The sequence below is a fragment of the Sinohyriopsis cumingii genome, chromosome 5 (genome assembly GCF_028554795.1).
Source record: "Sinohyriopsis cumingii isolate HCF-2022 chromosome 5, ASM2855479v2, whole genome shotgun sequence".
Taxonomy (NCBI): Eukaryota; Metazoa; Mollusca; class Bivalvia; order Unionida; family Unionidae; genus Sinohyriopsis; species Sinohyriopsis cumingii.
In genome coordinates this window covers 129,708,437-129,731,195 of record NC_142965.1, presented here as the reverse complement: position 1 = coordinate 129,731,195, position 22,759 = coordinate 129,708,437, and the positions used below count along the sequence as shown (strand labels likewise).

General features: G+C 36.0%; 2 protein-coding genes across 3 annotated transcripts in view; one reads left to right on the top strand and one right to left on the bottom strand.

Moving 5' to 3' along the window:
- Positions 1 to 2,752, bottom strand: part of LOC149800233 (sodium channel and clathrin linker 1-like) — a 107,024-nt gene extending 104,272 nt beyond the window's left edge. For both annotated transcript variants that reach the window (XM_089959802.1, XM_089959803.1), the window contains exons 1-2: positions 2,557 to 2,752; positions 114 to 181 (exon numbers count right to left, since the gene is read on the bottom strand). In XM_089959802.1, the coding sequence (XP_089815928.1) occupies positions 114 to 181; positions 2,557 to 2,593 (105 nt within the window). In that variant the 5' untranslated portion in view covers positions 2,594 to 2,752. The remainder of the gene's footprint in view (positions 1 to 113; positions 182 to 2,556) is intronic.
- A 3,884-nt stretch (positions 2,753 to 6,636) lies between these two features.
- LOC149800232 (coiled-coil domain-containing protein 22 homolog) overlaps positions 6,637 to 22,759 on the top strand; it is a 52,873-nt gene continuing 36,750 nt past the window's right edge. Inside the window, exons 1-4 of the mRNA XM_089959801.1 lie at positions 6,637 to 6,721; positions 13,331 to 13,502; positions 17,008 to 17,140; positions 18,960 to 19,090. Coding sequence (XP_089815927.1) covers positions 6,672 to 6,721; positions 13,331 to 13,502; positions 17,008 to 17,140; positions 18,960 to 19,090 — 486 coding nt within the window. The 5' untranslated portion in view covers positions 6,637 to 6,671. The remainder of the gene's footprint in view (positions 6,722 to 13,330; positions 13,503 to 17,007; positions 17,141 to 18,959; positions 19,091 to 22,759) is intronic.

Below are 22,759 nucleotides of genomic sequence, written 5' to 3'. Positions count from 1 at the left end.
TGCGTTTTTGGAGATGTGATAAAAGAAAACAGATGATATCACAAAACAGTATCTCTGATACCAGAAAGGCAAATCAAAATTTAAAAATTAATCAAAATATTGATTAGTTTTACCTCTTTATCGCCTCTCAACTCCCCTATTTGTTCTCTGTATTTGGATAATTCAGCATTAAGCCTCTGAACTGGAAAGTAGGAAATGAGATCTTATGAATTACAAATGAGATCTTATTATAAAGTCTTCATCAAAATATAAGATTCCTATTACATGGCTAATCATGATCGCCATCCACTGACTTGCCATCAATGACAGCATCAGAACCAGCCTTTAACGGTAATGCTGTACTATCAGAAAATACAGCTGCCCATGAAATTAGGTTGGTTGAAAGATGACTTTAAGCAATATATTATTCTGGGTTGTTAGTTTTATCGTTCCTTTTGAAGAACTGTTTTCCCTTGGCTGCTTTGATTTTGATTTTTTAGCCTCTGATGGCTTGGAGGCTTCCAAATACCTCTACATGTTGAAACCGGGAATCAGAAGTAGCATGTGCTATGAGACATCACATAGATCCAGAAGAAATTTTAACTGGAGTTGCAAATGTCAACTGGACACAGACCTTATGGTAGTTATTTCCAATCCAAGCTCACACAGCATATTGGATTGCTATGTTCAAGATTCACAGATCATCAGAAACAATTCACCATCATTTATTTCTTGCATGGCTTTCATTATTTATCTTAATATCATAAAATATATTATTGCTATATTAAATTAACTCGATATACCAAAATATGAAACCGGCCAGATGATCTACTACTCATAATTTTGGCCAGTCTACAGGAAATTTAGCTGCTACAGTACCAATGGGTTGGTATCAATTTCACATGCTGACTGTGATGCTCCAATCTGTGGAATAGCTAACAGCTTGAATAAGGTAAAAAGGCATGAAGCCAGTATGACTAATTATGGGCCAGCCATTTAGTACATATGCAAAAATCTGGCAAAGCTGGACCCTCTCCAGACACCCACCCACCCCCATACACATGCATACATTTTTACACACACCCCACCTGTGTACGTACACTTGGCACACACCCACCCCTGAATTGTGTAGAATGGCCTATATTTAATCCATGTAGAAAGAGGATTAATAATATTAACGTGTTTAATAAAACAGATAGGCCACCGATGTTGAATGTCTGGCTGCATCAAAGAAATATGTTGCATAACATTAAACAGTTTGTCTAGTGTCTGCTAAAATTCAAACCTCGACTGAACCCAGTCGAACAGGTTATGTATTAGACAAATTATTATCGAGGTTTCACCCCAAACCATTTCCTATGCATACATGCATTATCAGTAGACCCCCCATATGCAAGCATATATATTTGGGTTACCCCACTATATGCATATGTGCTAAATGGATGGCCCCTTAACAGCTAATCTTTATATCAATATCAATGAAACCAATATTCTGCTGAATGTATATGTAAGCACCAGAAATTGTTTGGAAAACAAACCCAAGTTATTTTAATGGTGTCTAAACTGGTGATGACAATCATGACACATATATAAATCATGACATATATAAATCATAAAAATATCAAAAGCTTTCTCAGAATTTGAACTGTCCAATCATTAATAATGAAAAGGATACTAATGCTAATGAAATGCAAACAAATTGACCAGTGACAACACAAGTGAAGACAACAGAACTGACTCAAACTTGGAATGTATAGTTTGAAAGACACTGATAAAATACTGCAAAACATGTGAGATCTTAGAGAACAGAGTGGGAGAAGCAGTTCTCATAGTTTAAAATGCAGAATCAGATGGTAATGGAAATCAAAATGCTTTAAATGTTTGCATAATATTTGTGAATGTTCTAATTAATATGATTATAATGTTCACTATAATTTTAATCCTCTGATAGATGAGATGAAACTATAGTGTTGATGAAATTTCACCTGGTACTCATAATCTGCATTCCTAGGCACATCACTAACCAAATGTGACAACCTATATGCCCATTAAATCAGAGATGGAATAGTCATGTGATATCATTAATAAATCTCTTTTCAATGTTGCTGTAGAAAATTTTAAATAAAGTAAATGAAAATCACATAATATTTCAAGCAAAACGAAAGGTCAGATAATCCTCAAAATATTTATTTTGAAAACAATGACCAGAAACCTGTCTCAGTAACCTGGAGAAAGCCAGATTCATCAAGCTGAGAGCACGTTAATGATTGTCCTCATATCCCAACATAAATGGCAAAATATCTTAAATGGAGTGGGAAGGGTAAGAGAAAATGGACTACACTGAATGCAGCACGCGAACTTCGTCCATGCAAATTGACCCAATATAGATTGTTGTTCAAAAGTAAGAACAAGTCAGCGTGATGCATTGCACAATAAAGCATTACATATGTAGAATCAACGAAACGGAAACAAACCAAAAGAAGACATTTACTTAAAATCGGTTCGTTACAAAGCAAACTTAATTGTCAAAATCTGTCTCAACATGTATAATACGACCCGCCATCCACACTTACAAACCTTGATTCTTCAAAAAGTTTATTTCTTCTGACGCCATCCTATTCTCAGAAACCGAAAACTTTCTAAATATAAGCCTTCTTAATAATTATACGACAAGCAAAACCATTGTATCAGTTGCAATTTGCGATCAAATTTCAAATTATCCTAATTTCTGCTCTAACGTCCACCATGTTTGTTTACTATATTAGGAACGCAGTGAAGATTACTTTAAACTTTATTAAACTCTCCAATATTTCACAACTGTAAAATTTAGGTATGGATTACATACAGAGTTGAAATGTATGCACTCAGTATCAAATTTTTATTTTTTTTAAAATAGTAAACGCTGATTGGGAAACGCACTGATGCCTAAAATCGGTCACAAATTATACCGAGACTATTTTTGTTCAGCACTGGTAACTATTATTCAAAACACGGACCAACGTGAATTATTCCTTTAACCAATAAAAAATGCCATCTTAACATTTTCGTATAGCAACAACAATGTCGACGATTACGAAAAAGAAATAATTTCAAATTGCTGAGTTTAAGTTACTTTTGTTTATTTGTCAACAAAATATATAGTATTTGCTGATATTGGTATAGAAATCGTGCTATTTATTTTGTTTTTAATCGGTTGACCAACATAGGCCCATGTAGGCCAAGCCGGCGTTTATCAACTATAGTCAATGTATACAAATATTTTTACAATGGTGCGTAGATGTATTATTATAGCTAACTCCGATGAAAAGTTATTTACACAAGGCAATAGTAAAACACCTCCACTTAAACGACTATTAAATATTTAACAACGTGTTGGTGGAAAGATATGGGTCTGGATAGTGACGTCGCCACAGCATGTTCTGTAATGTTGAAAGCTCGAAGAAAAATAGAAACACATACACATAAAATGTACTAAATATAGATTGAAATACCATAGACTTGTGAATTATTACCAACACAAAGAATGAGTATAATGGGGTGGGGGTTTACATGCATTTTTGACAGCTTTACACTTCAGTTTAGATTGATTTCCAGATATTTAAACACAACTAAAATTCATTTGTTTTATTGTCAGTACTTATTATGCCCTTAATCAAAGCATTGCTCATATCAGGCATCTGTTGAGAGTATATACCTACTCCTCCTATGAACTCTCGAATAGCGTACGCCTATGTCGACTTGATAATTTTTATTTAAAATGAACTCCTACTTAAATCGTAATACTGTGTTTCCGTGCAATGAATATTATATATTTGTACTTTCTGTTCATCCAACACACAGTTAAAATAGTAAATATATATTAACATTTTGCTAGTTAAGTAAATCAGCTAGGAAGACTAATACTTCATACGGTACATCTAATCTCAAAACTAAATGTACTGATCAGCACATAAATCTACTGACCAATACCCACATATATTCACCATCACCATTCTCTTGATATTGATAGCATGTATCAGTACTGTTGTCTTGGGTCATGCTTTCTCCTCTCTGTAGTCCTGACAGAAATAACACTTTCGAATCTTGATAGGAATAGTCCTTAAGTCTTGCTAGAGGTGTACTTTTGAATTAGTCAGTAAATCTCTGATTAGAAGTGTGATCTTTCGTGGTTAATGGACAATTATCCAACACAATTCATCTCCTCCTCTCCAAGACTGAGAGAGTCCAGAAAATCTAGGACCACAACTTACAGTTACAAGGTCAAATTGAAAGAGTTCAATTAACAAGCCCCTGCAAAGAAAGTAGATGCGTTTTTGTTTTTACTGGAGTCTATGTTAGGGGTGTTCCAACGACAGTGTCAAGCAGAAGATCGAGATTGAATGGTAAGTTTCGATCGCTCTCGGCAGCCTGAAATCTCCCGTTTGAAATGATTTTTTTAGCACCCGCATAATTATTCTCTTCCAGAATCTTGGGCAAAAGTCAACAGATCCAAAAAATCACATGATTAGCTTATCATGACCGATGGAAAGACTATCTTTCATCTGACTCACCTCCTTCAGGCAGGGGACTACGCAATATCTTATGTTTGTGGATCAGATGAGATGCATTTAGCCCGCGAAATCGCAGTAACTACAGTTTATGGAGAAAAACCGATAAACCAGAATGGAAGCAGTTATAGAAATGGATTAGGCAATCAAACGGAGCCAAGTAAAAAATGAAAAAGAAATTCCTTTGAAACAAACAGGAATTTCGAAAGAGACCGTGTGTGGAGTTCATGAAAACATAAAATTTAAGATATGTTAGCCCCTCGTTACATGTTGAAAGTTTACCCTCAAGTCGTTTATGGGGATCTCGTGTTTCGAGGGCCCCATTTTCTAGATGCAAAATACATTCAGTATGTCATGACCAATATAATTTAGATGCCATTCAAGCATATCACGGCATTTCTAGGTTACAGTTTCTCTTCCTACAAAAATGCGACCAATGATTTGGCAGTTTGTTTGGAGCACATATTTACTGTCGGTAGAGATGTGGTTGTTTAACGTCGAGATAATGTTTTTTTGAACGACCACCCCACTCCCAATGATTAAATGTTCAGTCAGTAGACCACCATTTGTGAGTCAAGCGTGATCAGAGCGACCTCGCATGACACAATTGCAGCAACAGAAAATGCTTGTGAATTATTGAATGTGTGTCCAGTCTGTGGAATGTGTGTCCAAAGATTCGCACGTTTGTCCTTAAAAGAGTCGAGTTGGATTGTCAGTGTTTCATTCATGGATATGAAAACAAACTCGATGAATGAAAGGATGACCAGAACAAGAAAAGAAAACCGGACCATCTTGTCGATTGTATCTTTTTCTTGTGTACGTTCAATGACCTCAAGAGACAGAGATTTATATTTGTAACTTTTGTGTGGCTCATTGTACTTACTTATATTCGGGAACTGGAACTCCATCCCTGTCGAAATTGTATTGTGATTCCAGATGGACGTGAACTGATATTTCGTGGTACACAAACGGCTCATTTGGTTTTAGACCCCACGGATTAGACCTGGGTAAAAGAGGAACTATATCGTTACGACAAATGCCATAAAATACGCTAGTGTACGTTGGTTGTTCACCTCTAACCAAATATAAAAGGAAATATTTTTACTGTAAAAGAGCTTCAAACTTTTAGCCGTAACAAACTGCATATAATTCTGACATTTTAATTTTAAAGAGATTTTGTTGTGAATTATCTACACGTGTGCTCAGCAAAAGGTGATGTGACACAGTTAAACCCATAAATATTATTTAATGTTCCAGGTGTAGTATTAGACCAAATGCATAAAAAAAACTCCACAATTTCTTTAAGGTCAGTTAGCTCACTAAGAATGACATCTCCTGATTCATAATCTGATTTATTATCATATGGATTTAGAGAAGTATGTACAATACGAACGAACATCATGGCATGAGTTTCGCTTTTTAATGAATTAATTCTTTTTTTATCGAGTTCTTTTTGTTTAAATTCATCATTCTTTTTTTCTGGCAGTTTGACAATGTGTTAGTGTTGCTGTGTTCTTCTTGTTAAGGCCATTAATTTGCGTGGCAAAATCAGTATGTGTATTCTCTTAACAATTTTGTTCGATAATGCCATTCAGATTATTCTTACCTGCTTCCAATTGTTTTGTTTTTTTATATATAGAAAAAACGTTTATATGAACATTATTGTAGAAGACCTATTATAAAATCATTTACGAATGAAAATAAACTTCAAAAACGATTTTCTTTAGTCGAAAATTGAACTCGGTAGACACGGACATGTTTGATATTTAATATTTTATATTTTAAAACGAAACTTGACACAAAATTGCAGGAGTGAAATGAACATTCAGTAGGTTATTATTATTATTATTATTATTAAATATTAAGAATTATGTCATTAAACGTTTATTTATGAAAGCAATTTGGATACAATATTGTTAGATTTAAAATGCCTTGTACAGCATAAAAAATACTTACAGAAAAATCATTGAGCTATCAGCATTACGAATACGATTTTTTTAAAAATAAAAATGTTTTGCTATTTAATTTAAAAATAAATGTCCTGAACCTACGTTTACCAATCAATAAATCCGGAACGAATGTGTACTTCGAGGGAATCATTTGCGGTCTTCACGCAGGAACACTTAAGTCACATGATATATCAAGATGGAGGAGGTGGACAAAATTATCATCCACTCCCTCCGGTCAATTGGATGGTTGGTATATTTACAAACCTTTTTAAGCTTTCTTTTATCAGAAACTATTTAATTGATTTAATCAAACTGTAGAGTTAATTCAGATGAGACCTCCTAGTGTTGCCGTCAATACAAACTGAATTTAAGCAAAGTTTATTCCAGACTGGCATTGCACTGTTAAATTAATTTGTGTGGTCAAAGTTTCATTTTAGATTTCGCCATTAAGAATATTATCAAGAATCTTAATGCTGTTTATATAGCAGTTTTTAATAGTGAGAAATGCAAAGTAAATTCATGCATCTCGGAGAGTCTGGGACTGAATGGGGTCAAATAGAAACAGTATGTGATGAACTATTTCATGAAAGTCATTCATTGATTAGGAGCGATAAAAGTGATAATTCACAATGCCTTTCCAGGCATTTATGTATTTTTTAGTTTGCAGGTCATTATTGTGGTTGTTTTTTAAGCTCATGAGTAACATATTTTAATAGGTAAGGGAATGAGCACAGCTGACTGAATTCTTGTGATATCATTTGCATCTGTTTTAATCGACACACTAAAAAAGTTTTCTTTTAGCACATTTAAATGTGAAAAGCCATCATACGAGTATGAGTTAAATAGCCCAAGGAATAATGGCTAATCAGGTTTCCGTAATCACCAACCAGTCAGCTTGTGAAAGATTAGTGAAGACCTTGCAGGACTAGTAATTTGTTGTAAATCTGATAGTCTTTCTGGCTACAAAGAATTTTTAAAAAATTCTAGGCCTTTAAGACTTATTAAAGATGACACAAAAATAGCTTGTGCTTCATGCCTCATCAAACCTTGATTTTTTTAATGTAAGCCTTGCGGCATGTTTCTCATTAATCAGAACTACATCATGCTTGAACAGCACTCTCATCATTCTAACTTTAAGGAATTGTTTAAAAAAATTATGACTTTCTCACTTTTAATACTTACATCATTAGAAATGATAATGACTGATGGTTCAATGAAAAACCCAAGTACTATCTATTTAAAGGTCATAGAAAATAATTTAATTCAAAATGATGATAACAGTCGGGAAAAAAAGTTTAGGTGATTAAGCATTGAGAATATTCCTTTATTTACATCCACTTTTTGCAAACAATCATGATTAATGGTTGAGGAAAATTTTATATGCAGTAAAGAGTAAAAATAAAAATTGCATATCATGAAACCTCTCAGTAAAACATATTTCTCTTTGCAAACATTAAAAACTGCAAGTACTGCCTTCTTTTACAATACATTTAATTAAATATGTGTGACACAAAATATTGAACAGTGGACAAACTTAAGGAAATCAACAAATAAAACCTCTTTTCCATGAGAATTTTTTTATTGATAATATTGTCAGTTGTGACAAAAAATTTAAATAAAAGAGGGGCTCTTCCTTTTTGTGTAAACTTTTTTGTTCAGTGTACATGCTTAGCATTTTTTGGTTGCATATTAGTGTGTGTGGGATGGGTGGGTGAGGACTGTCTATACTAGATCAAATTTGATTGTATGGTTTATCCTACTCTTAAGTTTTTATGGGAAAACTTAACCTACATTTGCCTTCTGTTACAGTGCTTTGTATTTTAATAAATTGATCTATTCTTAGCAAATAACAAGGGTCTGAATAATCCTTCATATAAAGTGGGGCCCAGGTGACTGAGTGGTCTATGGCACTTGCCTTTACAGATCATTGACATCTAACTTCTGTCCAGATCAGTTCTGGTTTTGGATCAGTCATTGTGGGTGCATGAGAAAGTTTGCCACCAGCTTCCCATGGGTAATGGTGGTTCCTCCCAGATTTTCCCAGGTTCATCATCTACCAAACATACTGGTTGTCATGCATAGCCTATCGTGTGCTGAAAATTGCATTAAACCCTCATAATCAAACCAAGCTGTAGCTTCACATATAGCTGGGATAATCCATTGCTTGAATTATGAGAAATTAGGAAAGTGAGAACATTGAAATGAGCAGTAAGCTGTTGAAACAAAATGCACTGTTACAGTAAATCATTACTCTGCTACTTGGAACAATTCATAGATTATGTTGGGAATTATTTATTGTTCATTTATAAGATGAGTTACAGGACTTGGGAATAATGAAAATTCTTCTTTCCAATCTATATTATATATAGACAAAGGCAATAGCTCAAGCCCATTACCTCCCCTTGGCACCTACAGGTGGTGTTAGTTTTAAGCTTTGGCTTATGAACTGACATCATTCACTTCACTTCCCAAAATCCATTGGAAATGTGTGTCACTTTCCATCCCATCCAGTGAGGATTTTATTTCGGGTATTTTAAGGATTATTATACAGGTGGCATTCATCATGTTTTTAATTTTGACCATAATTATGTGAATTTTGTTCAACTATGTGGACTTTTTTTGGGGGATTCTCAGACTGCATTAGAATGTTTTGAAGTTTGTGTTTGCACAAACTGTTTATTTATGCATTTCTTTTTCTTTCTTTCATGCTTTGTTGTTTTAGAATCAAATATGACAACTAATTATGCAAATGCAAGAATACAAATCCAGGGAGAAATCTCATGCCCCATGTCTGGCATATACAATGAATACATAGTCTGTTACACCAGTGCCTCATTGCTTTATGTGATGGGGAAATCAGCCTTTCTTCCATCTTCCCCTGCAGATGGAAAAAATTAAGGAAATTGCAGAGGGTCTATCTGCCAAGATCAGTGACCAAGGTAATTCCAAAACCTTTGTTTTTTGTGAGAGTCAGCTTCCAGCATTCTTTGCAATCTTGCTGGTATAAGATCCATTCTGATGCCTTCTCCACATATCTTGAGGCATTAGACAAGAACTACACTGCAGTTCATCTGACTTTGCCTGCTCTTATACAGTGGATGAAGACATTCTACACACCACTTCAAAGGTCATTTGCAATATAGTGGTAAAATCTTTGTTGTTGGAATAGGTATCTGTGGCAATTTTTACAAGTTTGCCAACAAGTCCAGCAATGCACATCCTGCCCTGACTCTGTGAATCTCTCTTTTAATCACCTCTTCTGTTCAGTGGCAAGATAGAGAAATTGAGGAGGCAGGTGTCCCAAGAACTGCCCCTTCATCTCTCTCTGCAGCAATCATTACCTTGTACATCATCTCCTATTCACCCTTTATGGCATGTTGACCCAGTACAAAGAGATTTTGGATTGTTCGCTGCACAACCCAAAAGCTAGCAATGATCCCAAGCTTATACATGAAGACAATCTGTAATCAGTTTCAGAGGCAGTTGTATCAAATAGGTCTGAAAGAAAGTTTCTCTATCCCTATGCCTCTGCTTTCTTGCTGTTGACTCATGTCCCCAACTGCCTGCAGACAGTTATCCAGTAGTGTCTGTCTCTTGAATTTTTCAAACAGCGCTTGGTCAGTCTCTATATGCCAAGTGAGTGGATGATCAAAATTGCCTAAGAGGTGCTTCAATTCTCATTTTGCCCCATCCCCCTTCTTCCTCTCCATTCCTGATGGAAGTACCATTAGACTTTTGTAGCTGGAGATCTGGATGCTCATCAGGAAGTGGGTGGTTTAGATTTTTCAGAATCCACAATTTCTGGATTTTTCCTCCAATCCATTTATGGTTAGGGTGACCAATGGCAGTCAAGATAGGAATGACAAGATCAGTCCACTTTCCCATCCATCTGAATGAATTTGCCTTCTGTCTTCATCTGACAGATTCATATTTTCATGTTCCGATCCATTCTTTGTTATGGAAATTCCTGCAGTTTACATGACGAGGAAACTGTTATCAGTTTTACACTCTCTCCTGGCTTGATCATACATCGATGGGCATTTATGAAAATTCTCCACTCTATTGTATTCATCTCCCATTTGACTGCATCTATTTCCATGACAATGTAATTAGACATTCAACAGAAACATATGATCAGTTCCATCCTAGTGAAAGAAAATACATAATATAGGTTCTATGATCAGTTGGTAAGTCCCCAATCCAGCCCATTCAAAGAAGAAAAGTTGTCATTTTCTGTCTATAATATATAGACCAAGGGCAATAACTCTTTCTTCCAATCTTTGTCCATCTCAGTAGTTCATCCATCTGGCTATGGATTTTCTTGTCCACCTCAACCTGGTACATCTTCCCCACCATTGGCTGGTCAGAATCATGGTCTTCACCACCTTTGGTTGGTTGGAATAGTCAAACTCAAAGAATCCTCAACCTGGTATGTCTTCCCCACCATTAGCTGGTTGGAATAGTCAAACTCACAGAATCCTCAACCTGGTACGTCTTCACCACCTTTGGTTGGTTGGAATAGTCAAACTCACAGAATCCTCAACCTGGTACGTCTTCACCACCTTTGGTTGGTTGGAATAGTCAAATTTACAGAATCTAACACAAAATGGATCTCAATTAGGGTGTTTCTGCAACTTTGTGAATTGTTGTATGCCACAGTGGATCTTATCCTGCTGGAATGCTTCTACAGGCACCCTTTACAGATGACCTTCGTATCCTGCTGGGATGCTTCTACAGGCACCCTTTACAGATGACCTTCGTATCCTGCTGGGATGCTTCTACAGGCACCCTTTACAGATGACATTCGTATCCTGCTGGGATGCTTCTACAGGCACCCTTTACAGATGACCTGCTGGGATGCTTCTACAGATGACCTTCATATCAGAAGGGTGTAACTCTTTCATGCAGCTCAATTACAAGATAGTATTATTGTTGGCTCACAACAGGAGTACCTGTCAAACACCTGATGTTACTGTGTTTACAAATGCTAAGACATCTGGTTAAGGAACCCATCTGTTAGTGTTCATATATACTGTCAATGACCATTTGGACCCGGAGGACACAGGTTTTAACATCAATTTGTTGGAGTTAAAATCTATCATTAAAGCCTTTCTTTTTTGGTGTGGCCGTCTTCAAAATAAGATAGTGTTCATCATGTCAGCCAACTTGGCAAGGGTGACATACCTCCTCAAACAGGGCACTACCGTGGCAATGGTGACATACCTCCTCAAACAGGGCACTACCAAATCACCCCAACTGTACAGCATGTTTGGGTATTCCACTGTTGGTGTGCACAGTGCAAGACAAACATCCAGATAAGATATATTCCCATTAGACTCAATGCTCAATGTCTTGGCTGATTCTCTGTCAAGGAGGGAACAGATTCTCCTTCCTGAATGGTCCTTCTACGTGTTGTTCTTTTATCAGATTTGCCAGCTTTGGGGGCATCTGGTGATTCATTTTTTTTACAACCAGGTGGAATCACACACTGTCCACCTTCGTCTCCCTAGTACAGGATCCCAAGGTTTGGTCAGTCAATTGTTTTCCTCTCACTTGAGAGGGCCATGTCCCATTGCATACACCCCCATGATCTTAGTTCCTAAGATTCTACAGAATCAGAGGGGCCAGAAGTGCAAAATGATCTTGATTGTCACTTTCCACTGGGACAAATCCTGGATTAATGATCTTCTCAATCTGACAAGATATCTAACTGCAAGATCCTGGCCAGGCCAAATCTTCTCAAACAGTCTCGGATCCACATGTTCCATAATTGTCCGGACTGTCTTCTTCCTCATGCTTAGCTCTTGTCTGGAGAACTTCACAGCAAAAACAATTCAACCCTTCAATCATGGAAAGATCCTCCATTTTAAAGGCTTAAAAACATTGTCCCTTTGAGCACTTCTGTCCAACAAGTGGCTGACTTTTTTTCTTTGCCTGCTCGAACAAAATAAGTTGGCTCCAATTACTATTAAGGGTATGTCCCATGATCATGGCAGGGGGATCTTGGTTATAACAATGACCTTTCTTACTTGTTTTCCAACTTTGACTTTATAGGACTAAATCACTCAACATTGTTTTCCTAAGTGCGATTTTTGTTCTGGACTGTGTCTTGGGGCTGAATTTCAACAGATTTGAGCTTTTAGTCAGGATCTCCATGAAGCTTCTTTCCTACAAAACCTGTTTCCTGATAGCATTTGCTTTATTATACATAGTCAGTGAATTACGTGCCCTCTCTGTTGACCAAACCTACCTTTAGTTTTGACCAGTTGGAGCAGTCCTTAAGATGCATCTTGGTTTTATTGCCAGGACTTGATTAGTTGCCATTAGTGGGCATTTGAATAGTCATCTGTATTTATTTTTCTTAAGCTTTTATTGTTTTCAATAGAGATAGTTGTATCTTAGAGATCCAGTTTTATGTAATTTTTGGCATCTTAATGTCATTTATCCCATATATATATGTGTGTGTGTGTGTGTGTGTGTGTGCTTTTTTCATGACAGTTATGCATTTAAGGCTGTAAAAAGAATGTATCAAAATAAATTAAGCTATGCCATCATCTTTTTTATGTCATGTTGTTTTACTCATAGGAACCGAGTATATTTAATGACATAAACAATAATTCTTAATTCAGATCTAGGTCAGTGCAGTTTGCAGTTAGACTTGTGTTGTCGCAAGTAAAAATAGTAATTTTGAAATCTGTAAATCTGAATCTTTTCTGTATCTAAACAACAATTTCCAAAGGAGATTTCCAGCTGTATTCTTTGAGTATTTTGTTATTTCTGATTAAGGGTAAGAAAAAAATTCTTGCAAAAATGTGGTTTACTTCATGTACTTACTGATGCACTTGTTTATTACAGTGACCTTGATGAAAATGTAGAAAGTTTGAAGCAGTTTACCACTGAACTGATTGTTTCGTCCATTGTGCGCTGTCTTAAAACAATCAACAATGAAATTGACTTACCCAACACACTACCAGCGGCAATGTCAGCCAAGTTCAGAATGGGAACTGACCTGGCCAAGTATATCCAGGTTTGTGTGTTAAATAGGACGTAGTCTTTCAGATCATATTTTTCTCCAGAATGCAGTCTGTAAAACTCTAAATGTACTCAACTTTGAATAAATTATGTTCCAAGAGAAAAGCAAATCCTTTTAGGCATAACCTTCACAAGATGTTTTAGTGACAGATTTTGTATTCTCTTGCTTGAACAGTTATATATATATATATATATATATATATATATATATATATATATATATATATATATATATATATATATATATAGGTGGTAATTAGTAACACTGAAGGTGAATTTACTAATTGTTTCCTTGTATGATATTACATAGCCTTTATATACTTTTTAACATATTTTTACATTTTGTATCTATTATATTATTTCTTGTTGTATTTTGATATTTACATTTATTTGGATGGGTTTTTCTTTATTGGATTTTTGTGTATTTCTTCATTTTTTACATTTTTCTAAATTTACTTTTAGTTCACACTGTATAGTCACTACTTTGCTGAGGTGCCATTTAATAGTGCTTGATACATATTTAGTAGTATGGTTACAGTTGTGGTTTGGTTTTTAATGATATCAGTCCTGAAGAGCTTGATCTGTTGACTGGTTCACTGACTTCAGTTTTGAAGTATGCAACATTGAATTAGTTTACTTGAGAATAACATTAAACCTGGTAAACCACAGGGTCATATAACCGGTCATAAATCTGTTCCGCAGAGCTGTTTAATTGGGATTGGAGTGTTTTAGATTAAATATTCCTCTAGTTCAATCTATTTTGGATTGTTAAAATTAAGATATAATTGAAGCATCAATTGTGTGAATGAATGGTTTTAGTCCTTGGTATGATGATTGTATTACAATGAAACTCAATCTGTGAGATTTTCATTCTGAACAAAAACTCATGACATAGAAGAGGATTTTTTTTGGGATAGTCACTGCATTTAACAGATCAAGTAAATGAGAGTTACTGTAATTGTTTTACATATAATCAGTATTCAGCTCAAAATGTTTTTGATCTTACTGAATTTGAAGATAGATGAAAATAACATCTACATTCCTTTGATTATTAATATGATTTAATTATATGAATGAGTTCACATCATTTTCATGGCAGCTGGATGTGTATGTGTGGGTGTAAATAAATACCAAAATAAACAAATAGTAAATAAGAAAGTAAAAATGTAGATACCCTTTTTAACAATGATAAATATTCAGATTGTATCCAGATACATTCCACAAATATTCACATAGAGAAATTTGGTATTTGTTTGTTTTAGTACTGAGTTATATGATATTACATTAGAAACTTTGCAGTAGCTTCTTTACATTGTGTCTGGTAGTCATGATGGTACCATGTGTCTACTGTACATTGTGTCAGGCAGTCATGATGGTACTGTGTGTCTACTGTACATTGTGTCTGGCAGTCATGATGGTACTGCGTGTCTACTGTACATGTGTCTGGCAGTCATAATGGTACTGTGTGTCTACTGTACCTTGTGTCTGGCAGTCATGATGGTACTGTGTGTCTACTGTACCTTGTGTCTGGCAGTCATGATGGTACAGTGTGTCTACTGTACCTTGTGTCTGGCAGTCGTGATGGTACTGTGTGTCTACTGTACCTTGTGTCTGGCAGTCATGATGGTACCGTGTGTCTACTGTACCTTGTGTCTGGCAGTCATGATGGTACCATGTGTCTACTGTACCTTGTGTCTGGCAGTCATGATGGTACCGTGTGTCTACTGTACATGTGTCTGGCAGTCATGATGGTACCATGTGTCTATTTACATGTGTCTGGCAGTCATGATGGCACCCTGTGTCTACAGTACATTGTGTCTGACAGTCATGATGGTACCATTTGTCTACTGTACATTGTGTCTGGCAGTTATGATGGTACCATGTGTCTACTGTACATCTGTCTTGCAGTCATGATGGTACCATGTGTCTATTTACATGTGTCTGGCAGTCATGATGGTACCCTGTGTCTACAGTACATTGTGTCTGGCAGTCATGATGGTACCATTTGTCTACTGTACATTGTGTCTGACAGTTATGATGGTACCATGTGTCTACTGTACATGTGTCTGGCAGTCATGATGGTACAGTGTGTCTACTGTACCTTGTGTCTGGCAGTCATGATGGTACCATGTGTCTACTGTACCTTGTGTCTTGCAGTCATGATGGTACCATGTGCCTACTGTACCTTGTGTCTTGCAGTCATGATGGTACCATGTGTCTACTGTACATGTGTCTGGCAGTCATGATGGTACCATGTGTCTACTTTACATGTGTCTGGCGGTCATGATGATACCCTGTGTCTACAGTACATTGTGTCTGGCAGTTATGATGGTACCATGTGTCTACTGTACATGTGTCTGGCAGTCATGATGGCACCATTTGTCTACTGTACATTGTGTCTGGCAGTCATGATGGCACCATTTGTCTACTGTACACTGTCTGGCAGTAATGATGGCACCATTTGTCTACTGTACACTGTCTGGCAGTCATGATGGCACCATTTGTCTAATGTACATTGTGTCTGGCAGTCTAGATGTTGCCATTTGTCTTCTGTACATTGTATCTGGCAGTCATGATAAAGCCTTTTGTCTACTGTACATTGTATCTGGCAGTCATGATGATGTCATTTGTATACTGTACAGTGTGTCTGGCAGTCATGATGGTGCTATTTGCCTACTGTACATTGTGTCTGACAGTCATGATGGTGTCATTTGTGTACTGTACAGTGTGTCTGGCAGTCATGATGTCATCATTTGTCTAATGTAGGTTGTGTCTGGCAGTCATGATGGTGCTATTTGTATTGTGTACATTGTGTCTGGCAGTCATGATGGTGCCATTTGTCTACTGCTTACTAGAAAAATTAGATTTTTTTATCTATGGTTTGTGATTTAATAGTCTGTAATTCTTAGAATTACAAAACTACTTTATCAAATTATGACTTAGCATTTCATAATTTCTTGCCATTCATTAAGTTCTTAATTTGAAAGTATAACTGATATATCACTTGACCATGTTTGCAAATCTCATAATTAATATTATGCTAAACTCAAAACTTATCCATACAACCCAAAAATCACGGAAAAATTTGGATAATTTAGGATAATATTATTGGAACTAAAGTTGGTTGAGAATTCTGTGATTTTAATATCACCATCTTAATTTTTGTCTCAAAAGATTTTTTTTCTTCTATATTTGATTATTCATCAGACTCCAAATTTACAATAACATTAAATTTATTTCTAAATTTCAGATTTCAAACTTGAGTATTTAAAGAATTCAGCCTCCTCTTTCCTTTAATAATTTTGAACTTTATGGTCTGTGACAATAAAATGGTCTTAGAACAAGCGGATTTGTATAACACATAATGCTTTAATAAATTGGTACTTTGCTTGTATAGGCCTTTCGCATAAAAGCATGCAAATATATGTATTAATGATAAGCACCGGTCTAATCTTCAGACTCCATTATATACAAATTTTGAATGATTTTGTTTTACACAGGAGCTTGGTTACCGAAATGAGCTTGGCTACCAGACATTTCTCTACTCTAATGATGCAGATATTAGGAAAGTGTTTATGTTTATTGTGGACAAATTGCCCAAAGAAACAGTTGAAGCCCAAGAGGAAACCCTAGGTTTGCTAATTAAAAGATTTTAAGTCAAGATCTTGCGTTTGTTGAATTATAATAGTGACTAAATGTTCAAAATTAAATATTTTTCAGATTAAATTATTTATATTGTTGATTTGTGATAGTTTGACTGATTTTATTCGTAACATAATTCATAGTGTTTTAGTGGTTATTATACATTATTATTGAATATAGTGGAAAATCTGGGTAAGATGCTTAATTTGGGTTTGATGGATTTCAGTCACTCCTTGCTTAAGGCATAGTATCCAGTCTCTTTTACCAAATATAGCTTGTATTACTAATAATAGTAACAAACTTTTTGACCACTCCAGTGGCTTATGGTTAGAGCATCAGCTTCGGATGAAGAAGGTCGTGGGTTCGATCCTTGGCTGAGTCATACCAAAGACTTACAAAAATGGTACTAACAGCTGCCTTGCTTGGCGCTCAGCATTAAGAGGTTAGTGTTAGGACTGGTCGGCCTGGTGTCAGGATAATGTGACTGGGTGGGACATCCTACATGTCTGCGGCATGATGCCCCATTGCTAGACATCACTATAAACTGTCACACTGCAGACATTGTAGTAATATGACTTTAAAATTGTTAAAGCTACATTAAAAATCCAAATCACACACACACACAAACTTTTTGTTCTTGCTAAAATTAATAACAAATTATAGATCCACTGGCCTTTCAGGTCAATTTTATGTCAAATTTAGGTCAATGGTTGGACCTGATAGTGTTCATATCTCATGGATATTGTTCGACTGATTGTAATGCTTGAGACAATAGTGGAAATGCATTGAAACAGAATTGACGATAATTCCTTCAGTAATGTTTGAAATGTTGATATAGATTTTCTTGTGCAAGACACATAAAGAAAAGATAATTTAGAAAAGTATTAAAAAGATTATTTAGTGTACGATGATGTTTATTGTCATAGAATAACTATATCTCTAGGATTATGTTCTTCCATTAGATATGACTGAGTGGTCTAAAGAACTTAGCGTTACAGATCACTGCCATCTCACCTCTGTCTGCGTGGGTTTGAGTCTTGGGCTCGGCCAATGCGAGAAAACTTGCCGGTAGTTTCTCGTGGGTCAGTGGTACTTTCAGGGGTATTAACGGGTTCATCCTCTACCATTAAACTGGCCACTAAGTATAGCCTATTGTGTGCTGAAAAATGAGCCCTACAACAACAACAACAACTTAATCTGGAACAGAAGTCATAAAAAAGAGCAAATTGTGAATCTTGATTGTTGTTGATTTGAAGTGGGAGGGGCACATAAAAACAAATACATGACGGCCCATGTGTGTTATTTACCATATACCATATATAATCACATATAAGTATAGTCCAGCTGCAAAACAACATAGACCTTAGCATTAAGTGACAGCTTGGTGCATTTTACAGTTAACTAGACTTATAAGTGAGTATATTTGGTACACTTGTGTATTATCCAGATTTTCCAATGATTTATTTTCCAGATGGAATCTAAAAATTTTCCAGCTTATACAACAACATATGAACAGATTAAATTTCATTTGATACTCATGTGGGGAAATTTCAATCATTATTTACACACATATCCATTTTGTCAAATTTAAATGTAGTGTAATTTAACTTTATGTCATTTCAGTATCAGTAGAATGGGTCTTTCCATAAACATTGTCATTGTCAGCAGGGTCTTCATTGTAGTGTGGGCTCAGCATGAAAACCCTACCATTCTTGTTAATTGGTAATTAATGAAAAAGCAAATGGCAACCATTAAATACTTTTTTGATGATTTCATTGAAATTAATGGTCATATTTCATTTTACCCACAGGAGCCTCAGTATTATTGCAAAAAGCAATTTCATCCACACTGGCACGGCAGCTGTCTTCCCCTTGGGCACCTTCCTACCTAAAAGAAAATGGAATCACCTGGAGAGGAATCCCACCCTGCTGGCAGAGAGAGGTCTCGTTTCATTGTTGATTGATACATTTTGTCAAAATTCATTTTCTTTTGGAAAAGACATCTGTTCTTTGTTTAATCCGAGTGAATAATACTTTTGTATTTGTGGATTTTATGATTTTTTATATGGTTTTACTTTGGCCTATTGACTTTTCCACAGAGTAGAGCTGGTATGACTGATATTTGTGATGGTAAAACTGCTATAATCATTCCCGAGTTCAAGACTGCTATTCTAATTTTAAGACATTTCTTACTTCACTTATTAAGAAAAACTGGGAAAAGTTCAGTTTTCTACATTGACAAAATGTGACCAAAATTATGTTTAAATTAGAACTTTGCCCTTGCGTATGGAACAAAGTTTCTTTCAATTTTACCCAGTTTATGAGGACATCTGTGCGATATGGAGTTATTTTTGGTGTAAAACATTTTTATCAACAAATTGTTGAAATCTAAGTTTTGTCAGTTTCGTTTATACAAAGCATAATTAAGAACCTATAGCATTATTGTATTCAGTCACAGATTTTACCATAGTGGAAGATTTCATCACTAAATTTCAAATTGTTTTGAACCTAGCAACATGTAGTTCTAAGCAGTAATACAGAGTAGCCTGTTTACCACATTAAGCCTGTTTACCACAATTAGCCTGTTTACCACAGTTAGCTGAATCCTTAGCATTAGTACATTTCAATAAGGTTATATGATACTTCTGAAATAAATAATCACCTCTGAAATGAATAGCAGCAATATTCCCATTTTCTGTGGGAATACTCCTATTTCTGCTCAATATACTCACTTTGAAATCAAGTAAACTTTGTTTATAGGTATTCTTACATTGGCAAGCATGTCAAAACTAAATCAGACCATAACTTATACTGTGTTTTGTTGTTCAAATAAGAGCCTTGAACAGGCAAGATTTAGTTTCTTGGCTTTAATTTTTCAGTTGTAAGTATTGTTGTGAAGGGTCAAGTAGTTTCTCCATAGTAATCATTCCAGTGACAAGTAGCTTTAAAAAAAATAGCATGTATGTCCTGTCACAGCCTGTCAAATATAAATATGGTTTTGAACTTTCAAAGCCTTGACAGTTTATAATAGCTGATGGAAAAGATAACATATTTTCTTTAAAATAAATGCATAGTAACATATTCAACAAAAAACAGAACATTAAAGAAGTGAAAAAAACAATATATATTTTGGTGTGTTTTGTCAGTTGTGTTGTCAGAAAGACCAGTGATTTAAAATATACATGTAAATCTGAGCCTTGAAGGTTCATGAAAACACCAAACGACCTGTCTTTGTTTTATCCCATTTTACGTTTCCTTGGCACTCACATAGGCTGACAAAAATTTTCTCATTATCCCTATTGTAGTAATCATTTTAGCATAGTTTCCTTGGCAAACACATAGGCTGATAAAAATGTTCTCATTGTCCCAGGAGGTTAGTGAACTTACAATAAAACTATATTTTAGTAAACATTTTAACATTCAGTTTCTGAAAATTGTGTTTGTAAAATCTGTCAACTGGTGCCAATTAGTGATATTATTGTATATCACCATCATGTTGTATAATTTAGCATGATAACAACATCGGTAGAAGATGCAGATCAGCGATATTTTATACATTTGAGATACCAGCCCCCACCCTTCACATCTTCATGGCTGATGTAAGTCCATTTTCAACCACTGCATTACTGAGCACTGCATTACTGAGTACTGTATTACTGAGTACTGTATTACTGAGCACTGCAAAAAAGTAGCATGTTTGCCATAATCTAAGGTCTTACCAGCATTAGCTCATTTTAATAAATGCATGCAGTGATCAAAGAAAGTTTTTGGATACAGGCCCAGGGCTGGTGACTTTTAGAAAAATCACAAGATCTGGCTCTGCTTTCTGCTAGTCTTGAATCCAATTATATGTACCTAAATGGGTCCTATTTTTATAAACCAAGTCACATGTTTGGTTTAGCCGGTTTTTTAATCAATGACTCCATCGCTGTCATAGACCACTTTTGATTACAAAAACATCTCCAGATCACAGTAGTAAGGTAATCAATTAACATCTTGTTGTGTGCCTTAATCTGATTATATTCACATATCATGGCACTGGTCACAATGACTGCTGAAACAGCCACAGTCCCTAGTATTTTGGTTTTGGCTGGTTTCTGTTATGTGTGCTTTTTTATTATCTTCAACTCCATTAATTTTAAGATGTAGATTTCAACTATTAAGTGCTCTATGCTGTAGATGGCCATGAAAATGTCATTTTCATCCTACTGTTGGTAGAATCACATGTATCTTACTACCAAGTGAGCAGTAAATATAGGGAACGCAAACAATCAGTTGCCCATTCATAGGTCACATGTTTTTCTTTATTTGCAAAGTTTGCAGAATAATGGTAAGTATAAGGGGCCTACATGAGACTAAGACTAAGGGCCTACATGAAGCTATGACTAAGGGGCCTTCATGAAGCTATGACTAAGGGCCTACATGAAGCTATGACTAAGGGCTACATGAGACTAAGAGTAAGGGGCCTACATGAATCTATGACTAAGGGGCCTTCATGAAGCTATGACTAAGGGCCTACATGAATCTAAGACTAAGGGGCCTACATGAATCTGTGACTAAGGGGCCTTCATGAAGCTATGACTAAGGGCCTACATGAATCTATGACTAAGGGGCCTACATGAGACTAAGACTAAGGGGCCTACATGAAGCTATAACTAAGGGGCCTTCATGAAGCTATGACTAAGGGCCCACATGAATCTATGACTAAGGGGTCTACATGAGACTAAGGCTAAGGTCTTACATGAGAATGAGACTAAGGGGCTTACACGAAGCTATGACTAAGGGGCCTACGTGAAGCTATGACTAAGGGGCCTACATGAGACTAAGACTAAGGGTCCTACATGAGACTAAGACTAAGGGGCCTTCATGAATCTATGAATAAGGGGCCTTCATGAAGCTATGACTAAGGGGCCTTCATGAAACTATGACCAAGGGCCTACATGAAGCTATGACTTAGGGCTACATGAGACTAAGAGTAAGGGGCCTACATAAATCTATGACTAAGGGGCCTTCATGAAGCTATGACTAAGGGCCTACATGAAACTAAGACTAAGGGGTCTACATGAAGCTATGACTAAGGGCCTACATGAGACTAAGACTAAGGGGCCTTCATGAATCTATGAATAAGGGGCCTTCATGAAGCTATGACTAAGGGGCCTTCATGAAACTATGACTAAGGGCCTACATGAAGCTATGACTTAGGGCTACATGAGACTAAGAGTAAGGGGCCTACATGAATCTATGACTAAGGGCCTACATGAGACTAAGACTAAGGGGCCTACATGAAGCTATGACTAAGGGGCTTTCATGAAGGTATGACTAAGGGCCCACATGAATCTATGACTAAGGGGTCTATATGAGACTAAGACTAAGGTCTTACATGAGAATGAGACTAAGGGGCCTACACGAAGCTATGACTAAGGGGCCTACATGAAGCTATGACTAAGGGGCCTACATGAGACTAAGACTAAGGGTCCTAGATGAGACTAAGACTAAGGGGCCTTCATGAATCTATGAATAAGGGGCCTTCATGAAGCTATGACTAAGGGCCTACTTGAATCTATGACTAAGGGGCCTACATGAAGCTATGACTAAGGGGTCTACATGACAT